The sequence below is a fragment of the Canis lupus genome, chromosome 28 (assembly GCF_003254725.2).
Source record: "Canis lupus dingo isolate Sandy chromosome 28, ASM325472v2, whole genome shotgun sequence".
NCBI lineage: Eukaryota > Metazoa > Chordata > Mammalia > Carnivora > Canidae > Canis > Canis lupus.
The window spans coordinates 30,146,165-30,164,157 of NC_064270.1; the positions used below are offsets into that span (position 1 = coordinate 30,146,165).

Consider the following 17,993-nt stretch of genomic DNA (forward strand, 5'->3'; position numbering starts at 1 on the left):
AGGGCTATTGATGGAGGTGGTACTTGAGCCAGGCCTTGAAAAAGGGGTAGAACTGAAACATGCTGAGGTATAAGAAATTCGTGTATTCCAGACAATTAAGCAAGAACAAGGACGGCACTACTATTCAAGTATGTAGAACACTCAGTGCCTGAGAGCTGCATGTGGCCCCTATGACTAAGTTTTCTCAAAATTAAGCTATTCCAGAGGAAAACAGAGAGGCAGATTCCTGTACACACAGTGTAATTATTTGGCTGTAATTGAGCCTGGCACTAACCCACCCATGAACTGGATTACCTAAGATAACGTATTCATCATTTTGAGTTTAAGTAGGACCAAGTTGGGTCACTTGCAACCAAGAGTCATGCTTAGCACACACGTATCACTTTATCGTATTTCCTATGAATTCTTGGCCATCTGAATTTGAGCACCATTGCACTTGAGCTTGATCTAGTTTAAGAGCCAAGGGAACTGAGTAAGAAAAAAATACATAGGTTCTCACCAACAGTGTATGTACGAGCTTCTAGCTGGTTCTACCTCACCAATACTTGATCTTGTCAATCTCTTCAATACCAGTCATTGTGCTGGATACATACTGGTCTGTTGTCACTGTGGTCTTAATATGCATTTCCCTAATGACGTACACTTTTCATGTTTATTGACCATTTCAATAAATTCTTTCATGAAGTGCCTATTCACTATTTTGTCCATTTTTAAAAATAGGTCTGTTGTGGCATCAATGATTGTACTAATTCTTTGGGTATTCTAGACGTAAGTCTTAAGTCAGATATAAACATAGGGCACATTATTTTCCCCTAAGCTGTACTTTCTCTTTGATATTCTTTTTGTATGTCTTTTGATGAGAAGTTTTTCATTTTGATTAAGCCAAATTTGCCAAGTTTTTCTTTCATATTTACAGACCCCAGGGTCATGAAGATATTCTCTTAGGTTTATTTTCCACAATTAGGTCTGTAGCCAACATCAAACGAATGTTTTTGTTTATATTGTAACATAGGGCAAGGCTCACTTTTTCCCAAAAAGCTATCCACTTGTTTCAGAATTAAAAGGTTTGCTTTCTAGCACTGATTTGCTTTGGCATTTGTGTCAAAAAATCAACTCACTGTACTTACTTTAGCCTATTTCTACATTCTCTATTGTATTACCCTGATCTATTTGTCTATCTTTTTGCTGTATTAATATACTCATACTGTCTTAACCTCTATGGCTTGATCTTAAGTCTTATAATTAAGTACTGAAGTTCTTCAAGTTTGTCTTGATTATTCTCATCCTCAACATGTCTATATAATTTTGAGGACCAGTTTATTGACTTCTGTGTAAAGTCTGCTGAAATTATGACAAAAATTGTATTGAATCTACAGATTAATTTGAGGAGAACTGACATCTTAACAAAATTGAGTCTTCCAACCTATGAATTCTCCCATGGGAAGAGAACAGAGGAGCCTACACACAGATTCCTCCAACTCCATCCAGGTCTTTTTCCCTTATGATCCACTATGGATCTTTACTGTGCTGCTATAATAAATCTTAGCCTTGAATACAACTATATACGGAGTCCCAGTAAATCCTTCTAGTGAATCTCTAAAGATAGAAGTGGTCCTGGGAACCCCCTCACATGAGTATATTTAATAGTTTCTTTTAATCACTGAATAATATTCCACGGTATAGCTGAATGACAATTTGTTTCTCCATTTACTTGTTGAAGGACATTTAGATTGTCTCCAGGTTTAATACCTATAAACAAAACAACTATAAATGTTTGTGTACAGGTTGTGTGAACACGAACTTTTCTTTCTCTAGGTAAGAACCTAGGAATGGGACAGTTGGGGTATATGGTCAACGTACGATTGACTTGTAAGATTCTGCCTGTTTTCCAGAGTGGCTACACCATTTTGCATTCTTACCAGCAACATGTAAGAGATCCAGTTGTTTGTATCCTTGACCCAATTTGGTACTGTCACTATGTTTTCCAATTTTAGCTGTTCTAATAGGTATGTAATATCTCATCATGGTTCAAATTTGCATTTCCTAGGAGCTATGATGCTGAATTAGTGAAGCATCTATTTAATGTTTGACCTTTTTTACAATTGGGTTAATTCCCATTATCCTTTCTTTATATTCTGGATACAAGTTTTCTCTAGGATTCTCGAATATATTCTTCTAGTTAATAGCTCATCTTTCTAGTCTAACAGTACTTTTTGCAGAACAGAATAAAAACTTCTGTTCTGGGATCCCTGGGTGGCGCAGCGGTTTGGCGCCTGCCTTTGGCCCCGGGCGCGATCCGGGAGACCCTGGATCAAATCCCACTTCGGGCTCCCGGTGCATGGAGCCTGCTTCTCCCTCTGCCTGTGTCTCTGCCTCTCTCTCTCTCTCTCTCTCTCTCTCTCTGACTATCATAAATAAATAAAAAATTAAAAAAAAAAACTTCTGTTCTGGTAATTATCAAATTTTTGTTTTATGCATGTCTAAAAACTCACTGTCCGGCAGCCTGGGTGGCTCAGCGGTTTAGTGCAGCCTTCAGCCCAGGGCGTGATCCTGGAGACCCAGGATCGAGTCCCACATCGGGCTCCCTGCATGGAGCCTGCTTCTCCCTCTGCCTGTGTCTCTGTCTCTCATGAATAAATAAATAAAAATCTTTAAATAAATAAGTAAATAAATACTCATTGTCAAACCCTGGGTGACAAAGATCTTCTGTTTATGTATATGTATATGTACATATAAAATATTTTTTGGTTTTCATTTAATTTTTTTAATTTAAATTCAATTAATTAACACATAATGTATTATTCGTTTCAGAGGTAGAGCTCACTGATTCCTTAGTCTTATATAATACCCAGTGCTCATTTCATGACATGCCCTCCTTAATGTCCATCACCCAGTTACCCTACCCCCACCACGTCCCCCTTCTAGTGACCCTTCAGTTTGTTTACCATGATTAAGATCCTCTCATGGTTTGTCTCCCTCTCTGATTTCTTCTTGTTTTATTTTTTTCTCTATTCAGTATAATCCTGTTGTTTCTGAAATTCCACATTAAAAGTTTTGTATTTTTATAATCTTAGGTTTTATATTTAGATCTGTGACCCATGTTAAGTTAATTTCTGCATAAGGTATGAAATTCTTGGTTAAAATTCATATTCTTGCAAATAAATATCTAATTGTTACAACAACTTCATTGAAAAGATCCTTTTCTATTGAATTACCTTTGTCAAACAATGAGGGCAACAAGGATGACCCTTACAAGCGTTCTGGTAAGTGAAATAATCTAGACACAAAAGGGCAAATATTATAGGATTTCACTTACATAAGGTACCAAGTTTATAGAAATAAAAATTAGAACAGAAAGCTCTTAGGGGGATACAGGAAGGAGGGGGGAATTGGTGGGGAGGGTTATCTATTTCATCTTGGGTGGGTGTGGATAACATGTGGTTGTAGTAGGCAGAATAATGCCCCCACAAAAGATGGCCACATCCTAATCCCCAGAAACTGTGAATATGTTCCACAACAAAGAGGGAATTTAGGTAGAAGATGGAATTAAAGTTGATAATCAACGGACCTTGAAACAAGGAGATTTTCTGGGTGGGTCCAATATAATCACAAGGGTACTTTAACGTGGAAAAGTGAGACAGAAGTAGTAATCAGTGATGAAAAAAAGAACTCAAAGGGGACCATAAGCCAAGAAACATTGGCAGATTCTAGGATCTGGAAAAAGACAAGGAAACAGATTCTCCCGTAGAGCCCCAAGAAAAGGAATGCAGTCTTGCTGACAACTTTACTCAGTAAGACCCACATCATTCTGGTTTCCAGAACTATAAGATAGTAAGTTTATGTTGTTTTAAGCCACTAAGTTTGTGGAGATTTGTTACAGTAAAAACAGAAAACAAATTGTTTTTTTTGAGGAACTGTTCCATTAACTTGTTGAATTTATGTCCACAGAGCTATCTTGTGTTATCCTTTCCATGATAGTCTATAGTGTCATCTCCTCTTTCATTCCCAGTACTGGTAATTTGTGTCTTCCTTTTTCTTTTTCCTTTGCTAGTCTGGTTATAAATTTATGAATTTCATTGATCCCTTTGTTAAAAAAAAAAAAAAAAGCCTTGGGTTTCATTGATCCTCTCTTCGGCTTTCAACTTTGTTAATTTCTGACCTATCTTTATTAGTTCCTTTTACTTGGATTTATTTTGCTCTTCATTTCTAGTTTTAAGGTAGAAGCTTAAATTATTGATTTGAGATCTTTTCTTCTAATAATACGTGTACTTAATGTCTCTTAGCACATCTTTGGCTGTATTCCATAAATTTTGACATGCTAGGTTTTCTTTCATTTTGTCCAAAATATTTTAAAATTTCCTTTGAGACTTTTTGATCCATGGATTGTTTAGAAGTATTTCCACAAGTTTGAATTTTCTTGTCATCTGTTACTGATTTCTAATCTAACTTCATTATGGTCAGAGAACATATCTGATGATTTCAACTCCTTAAAATCTGTTAATATTGTTTTATGATCCAGGATGTGATTTATCTTGGTGAATGTTCCATGTGCACTTAGAAAAAAAAAAAGTATATTCTACTGATGTTAGTGGAGTAGTCTACAAATAACAATTAGATATGCTTGGTTGACGATGTTTTTCTATGTCCCTTATTTTATTCACTAATTCCAGAAAGTACTAAAAGTAGTAAAATCACCAAATATAATTACAGATTTTTCTTTTTCTCTTTTCAGCTATATGACTTTTTACTTCATGCATTCTAAAGTTTGCTGTTAGGCACATTTACATTTACATCTTCTTAGCGAAATGCTTAATCATTGTGTGACGTATCACTTGTTCTCTTCTCATACAACCTTTCCTAAAAAAAATTTTTTTAAGATTTTTATTTATTTATCCATGACAGACACAGAGAGAGAGGCAAAGACATAGAGAGAGGGAGAAGCAGTCTCCCCACACAGAGCCCAATGTGGGACTCAATCCCAGCACTTCCGGATCATACCCGAGCCAAAGGAAGATGCTCAACCACTGAGCCACCCAGGAGTCCCTCTTAAAAATATTTTTAAATTTAAGGGGTGCCCCAGTGACTCAGTCCATTAAGTATCTGACTCAATTTCTGCCCAGGTTGTGATCTCAGGGTTCTGGGATCCAGCCCTGTGTCAGGTTCTGTGTTCAGTGTGGCATCCACTTGAGATTATCTCTCCCTCTGCTCTTCACGCTCGTATGCTACTCTCTAAGATAAATAAATCTTTTAAAAAATGTATTTTTAAATTTAAAATGAATCCACTAAAAAGGAAGACTTAAGGTCCAAGAAACAACAGAATTAATTCATGAATGCTATGGGGAAAAAAAATCCGAGCATAACAATTAAGCAACAAACCTGAAAAGCAACTGGCACAAATTAGAGGAATAATTCAGAAGGCAAGCTGAACATCCACAAAGACATCATAGTTCTCAGTAAATAAATAATATGAATGAAATGCTGGAAGAACTTGATGAAAATGATATCAAATTTCTGTTCAATAAGAAAAAGAAATGCAGCAATACAATATTAAGTAAATTAAGTTTTAACACAGTACTACTCAAGAAAATACATATGCACCTGACCGCATAGCCTCAAAATGCATAAAGCAACACCTTTCAGAATTAACAGGAAAAACTAAACAGAAACCTCAATTAGAGACTTTTATTTAACATAGATAGCCCTCTCAGAAACATAAATCAAGCATAAAACACAAAAGCATACAGCAGGTATGAAGACAATAATAAGCTCTCCAATAAATATAAATATCCAAAGTACAGCTTCAGTACATGTGACATTCACAAAAAGTTCTATGTACTAGTTACAGAGGAAACCTCAATAGATGCCAGGTGTATGTTCTCTGTCCAAAATGTGACAAGATAAGAACTCACCACAAAAGGAAAGCTTAACATATAATCATCCTTATGTCTATAATAATTTTTTAAAACAAAGAAGCCCACACTAATAAATAACCCTTAGCTTAAGAAGAATTGATAGGGGTAATTCTGGAATTCTCCCAGACAGATAACAAGAAAGGTACAAAGTTTAATGTATATGGGTTGCTAACATGACATTCAGAGAAAAAGTTATAGATTCAAATAAATTTATCAAGTACCAAGAAAGAATGGAAATGGATGAGCTTATTAGTATTCAATTTAAGAAGAAAAAGAGCATAGAGCAACTCCAAAGAGTAAAAAATAATAAAGGGCAAAAATCAATGAAATGGAGAATACAAATCATTAATATTAAGATGGACAAGTTTTCTGGCAAGCCTGCTCAGAAGAAAATCCAAAGAAAGAATAAAATCTTACAAATAAAAACAAGATACAAACAGAGCACAAGGGGCACCTGGGTGGCTCAGGTCATGATCTCAGAGTCCAGGGATCAAGCCCCTGGCTGGCTCCTGTTCAGCAGAGTATCTGTTTCTCCTCTGCACCTCCTCCCACTCATGCTCTAATAAATGAAATCATAAAAAAAAGTAAAAAAAAAAAACAAAAAAAAACCCAACACATTACTAAAAGGAACAAATATTTATAGGCATAGAAGAACAAAATGAAAAAAGAGAAATGTGATACAGATAACAGAAATATTAAAAACTGTGAAATATTATGATTATAAACATTAAAAATTCAAGTGAAATGGATAAATTTTGAAAGAAAATAAATTGCCAAAACTGCCACAAGACTGGCAGAGTTCTTATTGTTACCACAATTTGGTCAAGGAACACTGTACACCTAATATCGATAGGAGAGAAACTGCTTCTGATCCTTCTTTCAATCTCATGAAGTCCCAAGTCCAGATAATTTCACACTTTGAAGCCAAGTTGACAAAAGATAAAGACACAAAGATCCTATATAAACTGTTAATACAGTGGAGTATTCGAAAGAAATCAGAATAAATTCCTTTTATCCCAATAAAACAAAAATAATTATCAGAAAATCTATGAGTGTGATCTAGGACATTGAAAGATTAAAGAAAAAACATAACCACGTTGGGGGATAAAAATAAGGTATTTTGTAAAGTGTAAAACCTATTTTCTGATGAAAAGTTATAAATTATGGCTTGAGAGTAAACTTTGGAGTGTAAGAGAAATATTTGACCTTGCCTCTTGAAACACTGTCCTTAAAGCAAAATAAGTTAATGACATAATTATACTTCCTTCACTACTGGTCCAAACACACTAGCAGGTCCTACAGGGAAAGCAATTATATAATCATAATAATGTAAATGCTATTCACTGGTTTTTGACCTTATAATACAATCAGATAAAGCACTAAAATATCATAAACTTTGGTAATACACAGTGATGAATACAAATTGGACAGAAGCAGTAGAGGGCTGTACAGACACTAATTTCCTCATCTTATGAAATGGAAACCCTGAAATAGTATCTAAAGTTGCTGGAGGGAAGAAGTAATTTTTAGAATATGCCTTTATATTCAAAAGGAAAGCAATTGAAGAATTAAAAATAAGTGAAAAACCAGAAGCTTCCCACTGAGATAGGAACAAGGCATGGATGTCCCTCTCATCACCCCTTTCCAACACTGTACTAGAAGTCATAACTAATGCAAGAAGACAAAAAAGGGAAATAAAAGGTATACTGATAGAGAAGGAAAAAATAAAAGTGTCCATTCACAAAGGACATGTTTCTACATAGAAAACCCAAAAGAATCCACAAAAAACCCTCTTGGAACTAATAAGCAATTATAGCAAGACTGCAAAATCCAAGGTTAATATACACAAGTCAATCATGTTCCTACACGCTATCATGAATAAGTGGAATTTGAAATTAAAAACACAATACCATTCACATTAGCATCCCTCCAAAAGAAATTGCTGCGTATAAGTCTCACAAAATATGTATAATATCTATATGAGGAAAACTATAAAACTCTGATGAAAGAAATTAAAGAACCATATAAATGGAGAAATATTCCACATTCATGGATAGAAAGACTCAGTATTGTCAAGATGTCAGTTTTCCCCAACAAAATCTCAACTAAGTGCATCTGTTTGGACAGTGTTTGGACCATCTCTAAGTGGTCCAGAATAGTACAAACTTGCTTAGGGGCAGTTAGTGTCCACCAACCCTTGGGTAGCACTCTAGAGTCCCACATGCATACAACAGGTTTTAAATGAACAACACAGTGATTGAAAAGATGAAGGAACAAAACTGGTCCTAAACTTCTATGAGATAACCTGGGAGTGTTTAGTTGTATTTAATATATAAAACAGTGTGAAATGAGAGGTATAAGTGCAAATTTTTAGCTCATACATTAAATATTTCACTGAATTTAAACAGATTTAATACTGAAATGTATTCTTCTCAGTTATTTGCTTTATAACTAAAGAACGAGTCAAGAAAATACATTCGTATCAGTGGCACAATTTGGTAAATGCTTAACTTGTGTCTTTGCAGTTTGTTCTTTCTTTACTGAAAATACTTCCATAGTAAAAAGAAGGGAGGTATTTAAAAAAATGATCCAGGGAGCCAAATACCCAGGGTATGGGCCTGAAGTTAAACAGTCTGGCTCTAGAGTCTGTAATCTTAATTATACTCTATTATCAAAAAAACTACAGATTCAATGTAATCTCTACCAAAATGCTGTCTTTTTGCAGAAATGGGTGATCTGATTCTAAATTTCTATGAAAAATGTAAGGGACTCTGAAAAGGCAAAACTATACCAAAAAGGAAGAAAGTTGAAGGCGCAAATTTCTTGACTGAAAAACTTACTGCAAAGCTATAGCAATCAAGCGAACATGGTAGTGATATAAGGAAAAACACATAGACCATAGAATGGAATTGAGAGTTCAGAAATAAAGTTACACACCTATGCTCCAGTGATTTTTTGACAAAGGTGCCAAAACCATTCAGCGGGGGAGAGAACAATCTTTTCAACAAATAGAGCAGGAACCCCCAGGTTGGTGAATGCATTCACTGTTGGGAGGTAGCTAACACACCCCAGTGCCCTGGAGACAGAAGTATGAGGTACCATTCCAGATCTCACCCTGTGTACCTCTTCATTTGGCTGTTCATCTGTATACTTTATAATATCCTTTATAATAAACTGGTAAAGATAAAAAAATAAACCAAAACCAAATTGTTCTTTTGGCCAGACAACTGGATATCCACATGCCAAAGAATGAATTTGGATCCCTACTAAATACTTTATACAAAAATTAATTCAAAATGAATCAAAGACCTAAATATAAAGCTATAAAACTCGTAGAACATAGGTATAAGTTTTTATGGCCTGGCATTACACAATGGGTTCTTAAATATAGTAACTAAAGGGAAATGAGATAAATTGGACTTTATGAAAATTGAAAACTTATACAAGTGCTATGAAAGTTTCTCCTTTCTTTTCCTTTACACAAATTAGTGAATTATGCACAAAAAAATGAAAAACTTACATCCAAAGACACTATCAAGTGAAGACAATCCACAAAATGGTAAAAAATATTTGCAAATCATATATATCTGATAAGTCTAGTATGCAGAATATACAAAGAACTCCTATCTCAATGACAAAAGTACAATTAAAAAATCTGCAAAGAAAAAAAAATCTGCAAAGGATTTCAATAACATTTCTCCAGAGAAGATATACAAACGGCCAAGATGCATATTAAAAGATGCTATTATCATTAATTATTAGGAAATGCAAATTAAAATCACAAGGAGTTACCACTTCACACCCACTAGGATGGTTATAACTAATAAAACAACAGAAAATAACAAGTGTTAGATGTAAAAACTGGAAGCCTCACACATTGCTGGTGAAAATTTAAAATGGTGCAGCCACTTTGGACAAGTTTGGCAGTTCCTCAAAAAATTAAATATAAAATTATCATATGACCCAGCAAACCTATTCCTAGGTATTACCCAGAGACCTGAAAACATACATTTACACAAAAATTTCCACATGGATGTTTACAGCAGCAACATTCACAATAACCAAAAAGTGGAAACCCAAGGGTCAATCCATGAATGAACGGATAAACAAAATAGGATATATCCATGCAATGGAATATTATTTTCAATCATAAAAAGGAATACAGTGCTGATATAAACTACATGGTCGAATCTTGAAAATATTATGCTAAGTGAAAAGCCAGACATAGAAGTCCACATTTTTATTCCATTTACATGAATGTCCAGAAGAGGTAAATCAAAAACAGAAGTAGACTGATTGCCAGGGAATGGAGGAGGGGGCAATTGGAAGGATTGCTAAAAGGTACAGAATTTCTTTTTGGGTGATGCAAATGATAGTGAACTATACATTTCTAAATGGTTAATTTCATGTTATGTGAGGTATATCTCAAAAAACAAAACAAAACAAAACAAAAAACTTGTAAAAATAAAGGCACTCAAGGACACCTGGGTAAACCAGTCAGTTAAATGGTCCGACTCTTGATTTTAGTTCGACTTGTGATCTCAGGGTCCTGAGACCGAACTTATAACAAATACTTTTTCTCAGCGGCCTACCAAGATCAGGATGGTAGGAAAGATCTAAGGTGGGTACAAATCAAAGGGGATGGATTATTTGCCTAGAATCATGGTGACAGGGGCACTTGGGTGGCTCGATTGGTTAAGCTTCTGCCTTCAGCTCAGGTCATGATCCTGGAGTCCCAGAATCGAGTCCCACATCCAGCTCCCTGTTCAGTGGGGAGTCTACTACTCCCTCACCTCTTCCCCTCACCCTGCTCATGCTTTCTCTCTCGTGCACGCTCTAATACTTTTTTTAAAAAAGAATCATGGGGCAGGGCGCGTGGCTCAGCAGTTTATCACTGCCTTTAGCCCAGGGCGTAATCCTGGAGACCTGGGATCGAGTCCCACGTCAGGCTACCTGCATGGAGCCTGCTTCTCCCTCTTCCTGTGTCTGCCTCTCTCTCTTTCTGTCTCTCATGAATAAATAAATAAAATCTTTAAGAAAAAAAAAATCATGGGGACAATAAAAAAGCAGACTTTTAGTCAACTTTATTGCTTTGAATTCTCTAAAATGCTAGTGATCAAATACTTCTCTCTGCCCTCCTCCACATACCACTGCTTTTTTGTGAGCTAGTCTAGTTCTAGTTGTTAGATACAACCAAAGTGCCTTGAATATAACTAATAATGATCTTGACCTAACAAGCTAAAGAGCAAACAGTGAAAGAAATCAAAGTCGATATACACTCCTACCTTTTCACTATGCCATCACAGAGCCCAACAAAGATATGCTGAACTGAAGTATTTCTAAATCATAATTTAAACCTTTGGATCTCAATGTCCTGTACATAAGATCTTTCAGAAACTCCAAGTGAAGCATTAAAGATATTTTCTGAAGGCTTACAGGAAAAAATTTACATATGAACCACTGTAATATGGCAGATACAAAATCAAAATACGGAATGATTCACAAAGATGAATTATCACCCCTGCAGTAATTATTGGCCACTCGCAGAATTTCAAAGTTTCTTATCTGAATGAAGAAGAATTAGGACTTGCATGTGAAAGTAACTCCTACCTGGTAGGATCATGAATTCTCTGAATTATTAATAGGAGGTCCACCAGAACTGTCCTAAATCTAAGACTTGTGATCACAGTAACCATCCCAATTCACACTGTTTTTAACTGATTAGTCTTCCCACTGCCTCTTTCAGCACACGTTCCCTGAACATTTTCAATGTACAAGGTGTATTCCAGGCAATGAGGATATACTGGTGAGTAAGAAAGGGCCCTGAATTCCCTGAGTAAAAATGTAGCAAAGGAACTCAAGAATCAAGTTCAACAACTTGCCTCTTTCATATGTGAAAATTAATAAAGGGAAATCTCAGCTAAAGTTTACCTGGTATGCTAGAAGGGGAGGCTGGAACCCTGAGCTGCACAACCCTATGTCAATTACAAGAAGAAATGTACAGAAGTACCTTCAAAAGGAAACCATCAATTACAGGCCACTACAGGGAGAAGTGTATACTGCATCTCTGACAAGGGTCTACAATCTCTGCAACTAAGCCACTGAGAAACAGCATCACCCTCAACTCCTACTTCCCTCCAATGGGCTGGCTGTCCTTCAAAATAATCCATCCTAACTTCCTCCTTCTCTTAAAACAAAGTTCCTCTCCTTTGTTTATGGGACTTGTCTGTGGTTTGCCATAGCTTGCTTGTCCCGAATTGCAATACTCTATTATTTCCCAATAAACCCACTTTTACTGGTAAAGTAACCTGCAGTTTTAGTTTTAACACGTTAAGTTTCAGGACATATAAAATCCTGTAGTAATCAAAGCAGGGGGTACCTAACTTACATTCTCAAAATAAGAGTAAGAGTTAGCCAGGAAAGTGCAAGTAGAATGAGGAGGAGGAAACCAGGCAAAGGAAACAGCTGCTGCAAAAGGCCTAGAGGCAAGGTTCAAAATCAAAGAACTGAAAGAGGGTTCAGTTGGAGGGGGAATGTGGTGATGAGGTTGGAGAGCTAGGTATGGTGGAGCCAAAGCCTCATAAACCACAACAGACATCTCTCGATCTGGGTGAAAAATCAATTTAAAACAATTTACTACAAGACCAAAAAGAGTCTACAAGTTTAACACCTAAATTACTTCTCACAGAAACTTATCTGTAATGCTATTATAAAGATTTCCAACATGTTCACAATGATAAAAATATACAATAAAAACATTTAGGGCAGCCCGGGTGGCTCAGCGGTTTAGCACTGCCTTCGGCCCAGGGCGTGATCCTGGAGTCCCGGGTTCGAGTCCCATATCGGGCTCTCTGCATGCAGCCTGCTTCTCCCTCTGCCTGTGTCTCTGCCTCTCTCTGTGTGTCTCTCATGAATAAATAAATTAAAATCTTTAAAAAATAATAAAAATAAAAATATTTAGAACAGCTTCTACAAAAAAAAAAAAAGAAAAGACCATAGAGCCGTGTTATTTTCTTCCCTTTCAAAAGACACAACCAATATGGGAAATTAAGACATTCTGTGGGGAAACCCATCAACAAGGTCCAGGTGACCGCAACAATTTACAAAATTTATACAAAATACTATAAAGCCAGTATTTTATATCTAAATGCGTCCTTTCTGTCCTATAACAAGATGTGCCCCCCGGGATCATACACTTGAGACACAAAAGTCTAACAAATACTTTCAAAACTACATCAAATATGAAATTATCTCATTCACTCATCCAGACTACAGCAGGTGCTATTTGCGCTATTATTATATGTGCTATATAAATTTTCTAAATAGCCATAACTGGAACCTCACCCTTAAGCGCAAAAACTTTTTACTTTTGATGGGCTTTCCCTAAAAAGTACCTATGCATCTACACCCACCAACCGTGCAGTTTAATCTTCACATTTCAAGGGCCCTTATTTGGGACATCGATTATGGGTTTCAGTATTCACTGTGAACATCAGTTACTAGGATTTAGTAGAAAGTATACATGTGGGGATCCCTGGGTGGCTCAGCGGTTTAACGCCTGCCTTTGGCCCAGGTCGCCATCCTGGGCTCCCGGGATTGAGTCCCGCGTGGAACCTGCTTCTCCCTCCTCCTATGTGTCTGCCTCTCTGTGTATTCTCATGAATAAATAAATAAAATCTTAAAAAAAAAAAAAAAAAAGGACACATGCCCCTTCCTCAAAGCACCCAATGGATATAGTGATTTTTTTTGGGGGGGGGGGGGGGGGACCTTTTTAAAAACATGTATACACACACACACAGTTCTAGATTTCTTCTTTAGCAGGTCGTTCCATGTTCACCGACTACCCTCCGGATGCCTCCCCAGGCCTTCTAATTTGCTGCTTCTAGTTTTGGCTTGGGAAACCAGAAAACTAAACCAGTTCAAATTATAGGGAAAACGAACAAAGCACTGCTGAGTCCGTCCTGCAAGAAATACTTCTGTTTAACGCCACCGGTTTTTAGCTGCTGGACTATCTGGCTTCCCCTGAAGCCTTCTCGCCAAAGCCCCGCGGTGCTCCAGCCGAACTAGGGCCACTCCCACCAGGAGCTAAGTTCGCTGCAGGTGCTGCAACCTAAGCGATCTCGGCTTTGCCTCGCACCGCTCGCTCCTGAGTGCGAGAGAGGAGGAGGGAGAGGCCCAAAAGGACCAGCTGCCCCGCACACAGAGCCTACATAAATCTTTCCCTCAAGGACGCTCAGCAGCCAAGTACCACTTGCAAAATCAACTGCAACTAAAATGTACCAATAATAAGCTTGTCTGCGGCGTCTTCTGCTCTTTTCTACGTAGGGACCTCCTTCTGGGGCAGCTCCAACATTTCTTGCCAGAGCTCCGGCCCGGGGGCAGACAGACGGGATGCCACCCGGCGGGTTCTAAAGTCATCCTAAGAGGAAAACGAAAAATTGGGCCCCGGCGCCCAATCTTCTCTCGAAAAGGGAGGATGCGTGTAATAGAGTAGTTAGAGCCAACTTCGGGCGGCGAGCGAGCGCTCCCCCGACACACCGGAAGTTTTGAAATATCCTGCAGGCTCCCCGCAGGCAGGGCGCTGCTCCCCGCGCGGTGCCGGCGGGTCCCCGAGGGGGTCAGGAGCCCCCCCTGCGCGAGCTGCGGGGCGCGGGGCGCGGGGCACGGAGCACGCCCCCCCCCGCCCCGGGGCGCCGCCGACGGGAGCCAGGCCGGCGCTCACCGCCACCGCCGGCTCCTCGCCGCGTCACCCAACCCGGCCGCCCGCGAGCCGCGAATCGGGCAGGTGGGAGCCTCGGCGCCGCCCGCGCAGGCCCGCCGGCCGCGAGAGCCTTCGGGGAGCCCCGCGTGCGGCCGGGCCCCGGGCTCGGGCAACTCGGCGGCCGCCCGGCCCGCCCCCGGCGCCGCCACTCACCGAAGAAGCCTTGCACGATCCCGAGCGGGTGGCTGAGCCAATCCTCCCCACAGGGCATCTCGCCGACGGCGGCCGGGGCGGCGCGGCCCGGCGTCCCGCGCCGCGGCGGCTCCTCCTCGGGGGCTCGGCCGCCCGCCGCCCGCCCACGCACCGCGAGCCTCGGGGCGCGCGCCGCCCGGCCTGCCCGCGCCTCGGGGAACCACGGCCGCGGCGGCGACTGCGAGGAGCCGCGGGCCGCGGGCAGGAGGCGCGTGCGGGCCCCCAGCCTCCACTTCGCACAATGGCGGGAAATAGGCGCCGCCGACCGCGCTGCCTGCGACCTGGGTGGAGCTCGAGCGGGGAGGGGCGGCGGGAGCGCGCGGCGCGGCCCCGCGGGCGGGAGGAGGGGCGGGCCGGCTCGCGCGGGGGCGGGGCGGGGCCGGGCGGGGCGGGGCCGCGACGCGGCGGCGACGCCCCGGCCGCCATCTTGGACACGGGCAAAAGGAAGGGCACCCGGGGCGTCGGGGAGGGAGCCTGGCGTCGGGGCCGGAGGGAGGCGCGTTGCCTCTGATCACGCCGTGCAGGTGGGAAGGCGGGGGGGGGGGGGGGGGACTGCCTGTGTCTGATTTATTAATTCAAGTAAGCGCCTTGCCCAGGTCGGAGGCCGCAGCAACCTGAAAAAGCACAAGCCCAAGGACACCTCGAGGTCCTCTCTGGGCGAAATGAATGGGTGAAACGGCCCTTGGGGCCCACCCACCTCGTCTTGGTGCTGCTTTTTGTTTTTGTGTTACTCCCTTCTCTGGAGCCCTGCCTGAAACCCATGCAGGGGCTTTCCTTCAGTTGCATAAAGTCTTACCCCACTGGCGGAGGTAGACATTCACATGAGGGCACTCTGAAAAATCCCAAGCGACCTTTGCTGTCAACTCCAGCAGGAGGGTAGAGGGACCAGTTCCTAATTAGGAGGCAAGCTCATGACTGGAACCGTACCTGGTCGGCCTCTGCCTGGAGGCTGGCAGGTTCCTGCAGAAGGTGTGTACAGGCAGGCATACCTTAGAGATGCCGCTCCTTAACTACACCACCGCAATAAAGTGAAAATCAGAGTAAAATGAATCAAATGAATTTTGGGGGTTCCCAGTACAGATAACGATTTTTTTTTATGTGTGTGCGGTACTGTAGCCCATTAAGTGTGCCATAGCATTGTGTCTTTTTTAAAAAGTACATTAATTTTAAAATAGTTTATTGCTTAAAAGATGCTATCATCTGGGGGCACCTGGGTGACTCAGTCTTTTAAGCATCATCTTTAAAAAAAAAAGATTTTATTTATTTATTCATGAGAGACAGAAAGAGAGGGGGGACAGGCTCCCCACAAGGAGCCTGATGCAGGACTTGATCCTGGACCTCGGGATCAGGTCCTGATTGAAAGCAGACGCTCAACCACTGAGCCACCCAGGTGTCCCCTTTTGAGCATCATCTTGATTTCAGCTCAGCTCATGATCTCAAGGTCATTAGATGGAGCCCCATATCCAGCTCAGGGCTGAGCAGGGAGTCTGCTTGAGATATTCTCCCTCTCCCTCCGCTCCTCTCCCCCAAATAAATACATTTTTTTTTAAAGATGCTGTCATCTGAACTTTCAGCAAATCATAATCACCCATCATGGATCTTCATCACAAATACAGCACTAATGAAAATGTTTGAAATACCACGAGAATTATAAAATCTGTCACGGAGATACCCAGTGAGCAAATGCTTTTGGAAGAATACTGTCAATAGACTTGCTTTGAATGGTATTCCTACAAACTTTCAATCTGTAAAAACAGACAAAAATGCAACATCTGTGAAGTGCAATAAAGCATAGTAGAACAACGTGCCTGTATCGAGATACCCTCAGAATGAAGTGGCATCAGCACACACAAAAGATCAAATCTAAGAGTAACCTTTTAGTATGGATATTTGGAAAATATCCAAGTTCAGCCATGAACTAGCATGTTCCTCCGAGGCCTGGAATGTACCTGGGAAAACTGCGGTATCAGCAGCCAAATATAGCGCTTGTTAACAGAAGGATGGTCTGAATGGAATCTGGAAAGTGGGGAGCCCAAGAACAAAAACTGAATTTAAGTTGCAAGCCTGACTTTGGGCAAAGGTGTGGGGGGGTATAATTTGTACTTCTCATTGTGAACTAATTAATTAACATACTGGATTATACATCTGGCTCCTGTGAGTTTGCGTGAGCTGAGAAAATTGAGTTTCAAATCCAGGGCACTACTACCACTTCATTCATTTATTTATTTGTTTAGCAGAGAGGGTTGCCATATCCCTGGTATTAAATGGAGAAATCCCATATTTTAGCTTCAGGACCTGTCACATGCAAATTAAATGTATGCAGACATGAAAATGTCTGCTTTTAAGTCATAATAATCTAAGATTTGCTTTATATGAATTGCAATTGGATACCAAGTCAGCAGTGACTAGGGACACTTCAGTTTTAGATGATTACTCAGATATACTTAACGAGACACTGTGATGCTCTAAAAATGTCATTATTTTATAATATGAATGACTGTAACATTTAATTTTTCTGTAGGAACGCATTTGATACTACTAATAAGTAGTTATGAAAATGTAAGAGGCCACAGCAGGGTCCAAAGAGTACATCGCTATGGCATGATTTTTTCCCCCACCACCAGTAACAGCACTTCTGCCCCCACTCCAAGCTTGAATTGTTAAGGAGGGCATTAAGTAATCCCTTTACCTTTGGTAAAGGAAAAGGATCCTTGAGGGCTTCCCTAAAATATGACATTTAATTAGGACTTGAAAAGATACCTAAGAGTTAACTAGGCAGAAAGTATGTGAGAAGAGTGTTCCAAGCCTAGGAAAACAAAGCTTATAAAGAAAAATTAAAATAATGATAATTCATTATATGACTTGGCTACTAATAGTGTTCATATAATCATAATAATGTTAAAATTTGAATGTTGATCTAACCAACATTATAATTTAACTTTAGTGAGAGGTTGGGGGTAAAGGCTTCATATATATGATGAAGACAAAGATCAAAAGGGGCAAAATCTTCATTGTTCATCTAGGAAGTCAACACATAATGCAAACAGGGAAAACTTCAGAAGTGGGAATGTAATCATGTTAATTTAGAAATAAATACTGAAAGAATCAACTGAAAGAGTTAAATGTAA

At 40.0% G+C, this 17,993-nt stretch overlaps 1 protein-coding gene and 1 long non-coding RNA gene across 4 annotated transcripts in view; one reads left to right on the forward strand and one right to left on the reverse strand.

Annotated features, from left to right (window-relative positions):
- Positions 1-15,006, reverse strand: part of LOC112672427 (minichromosome maintenance complex binding protein) — a 49,682-nt gene extending 34,676 nt beyond the window's left edge. For 2 of the 3 annotated variants that reach the window (XM_025467429.3, XM_025467428.3), the window contains exon 1: positions 14,827-15,006. In XM_025467429.3, coding sequence (XP_025323214.1) covers positions 14,827-14,884 — 58 coding nt within the window. In that variant the 5' untranslated portion in view covers positions 14,885-15,006. The remainder of the gene's footprint in view (positions 1-14,826) is intronic. The other variant, XM_049103638.1, reaches the window with a different exon arrangement.
- Positions 15,007-15,262: 256 nt separating this feature from the next.
- LOC112672428 (uncharacterized) lies at positions 15,263-17,993 on the forward strand. Its single transcript, XR_003144281.3, has 2 exons — positions 15,263-15,389; positions 16,418-17,993. It is a non-coding gene; the product is annotated as an uncharacterized LOC112672428 (long non-coding RNA).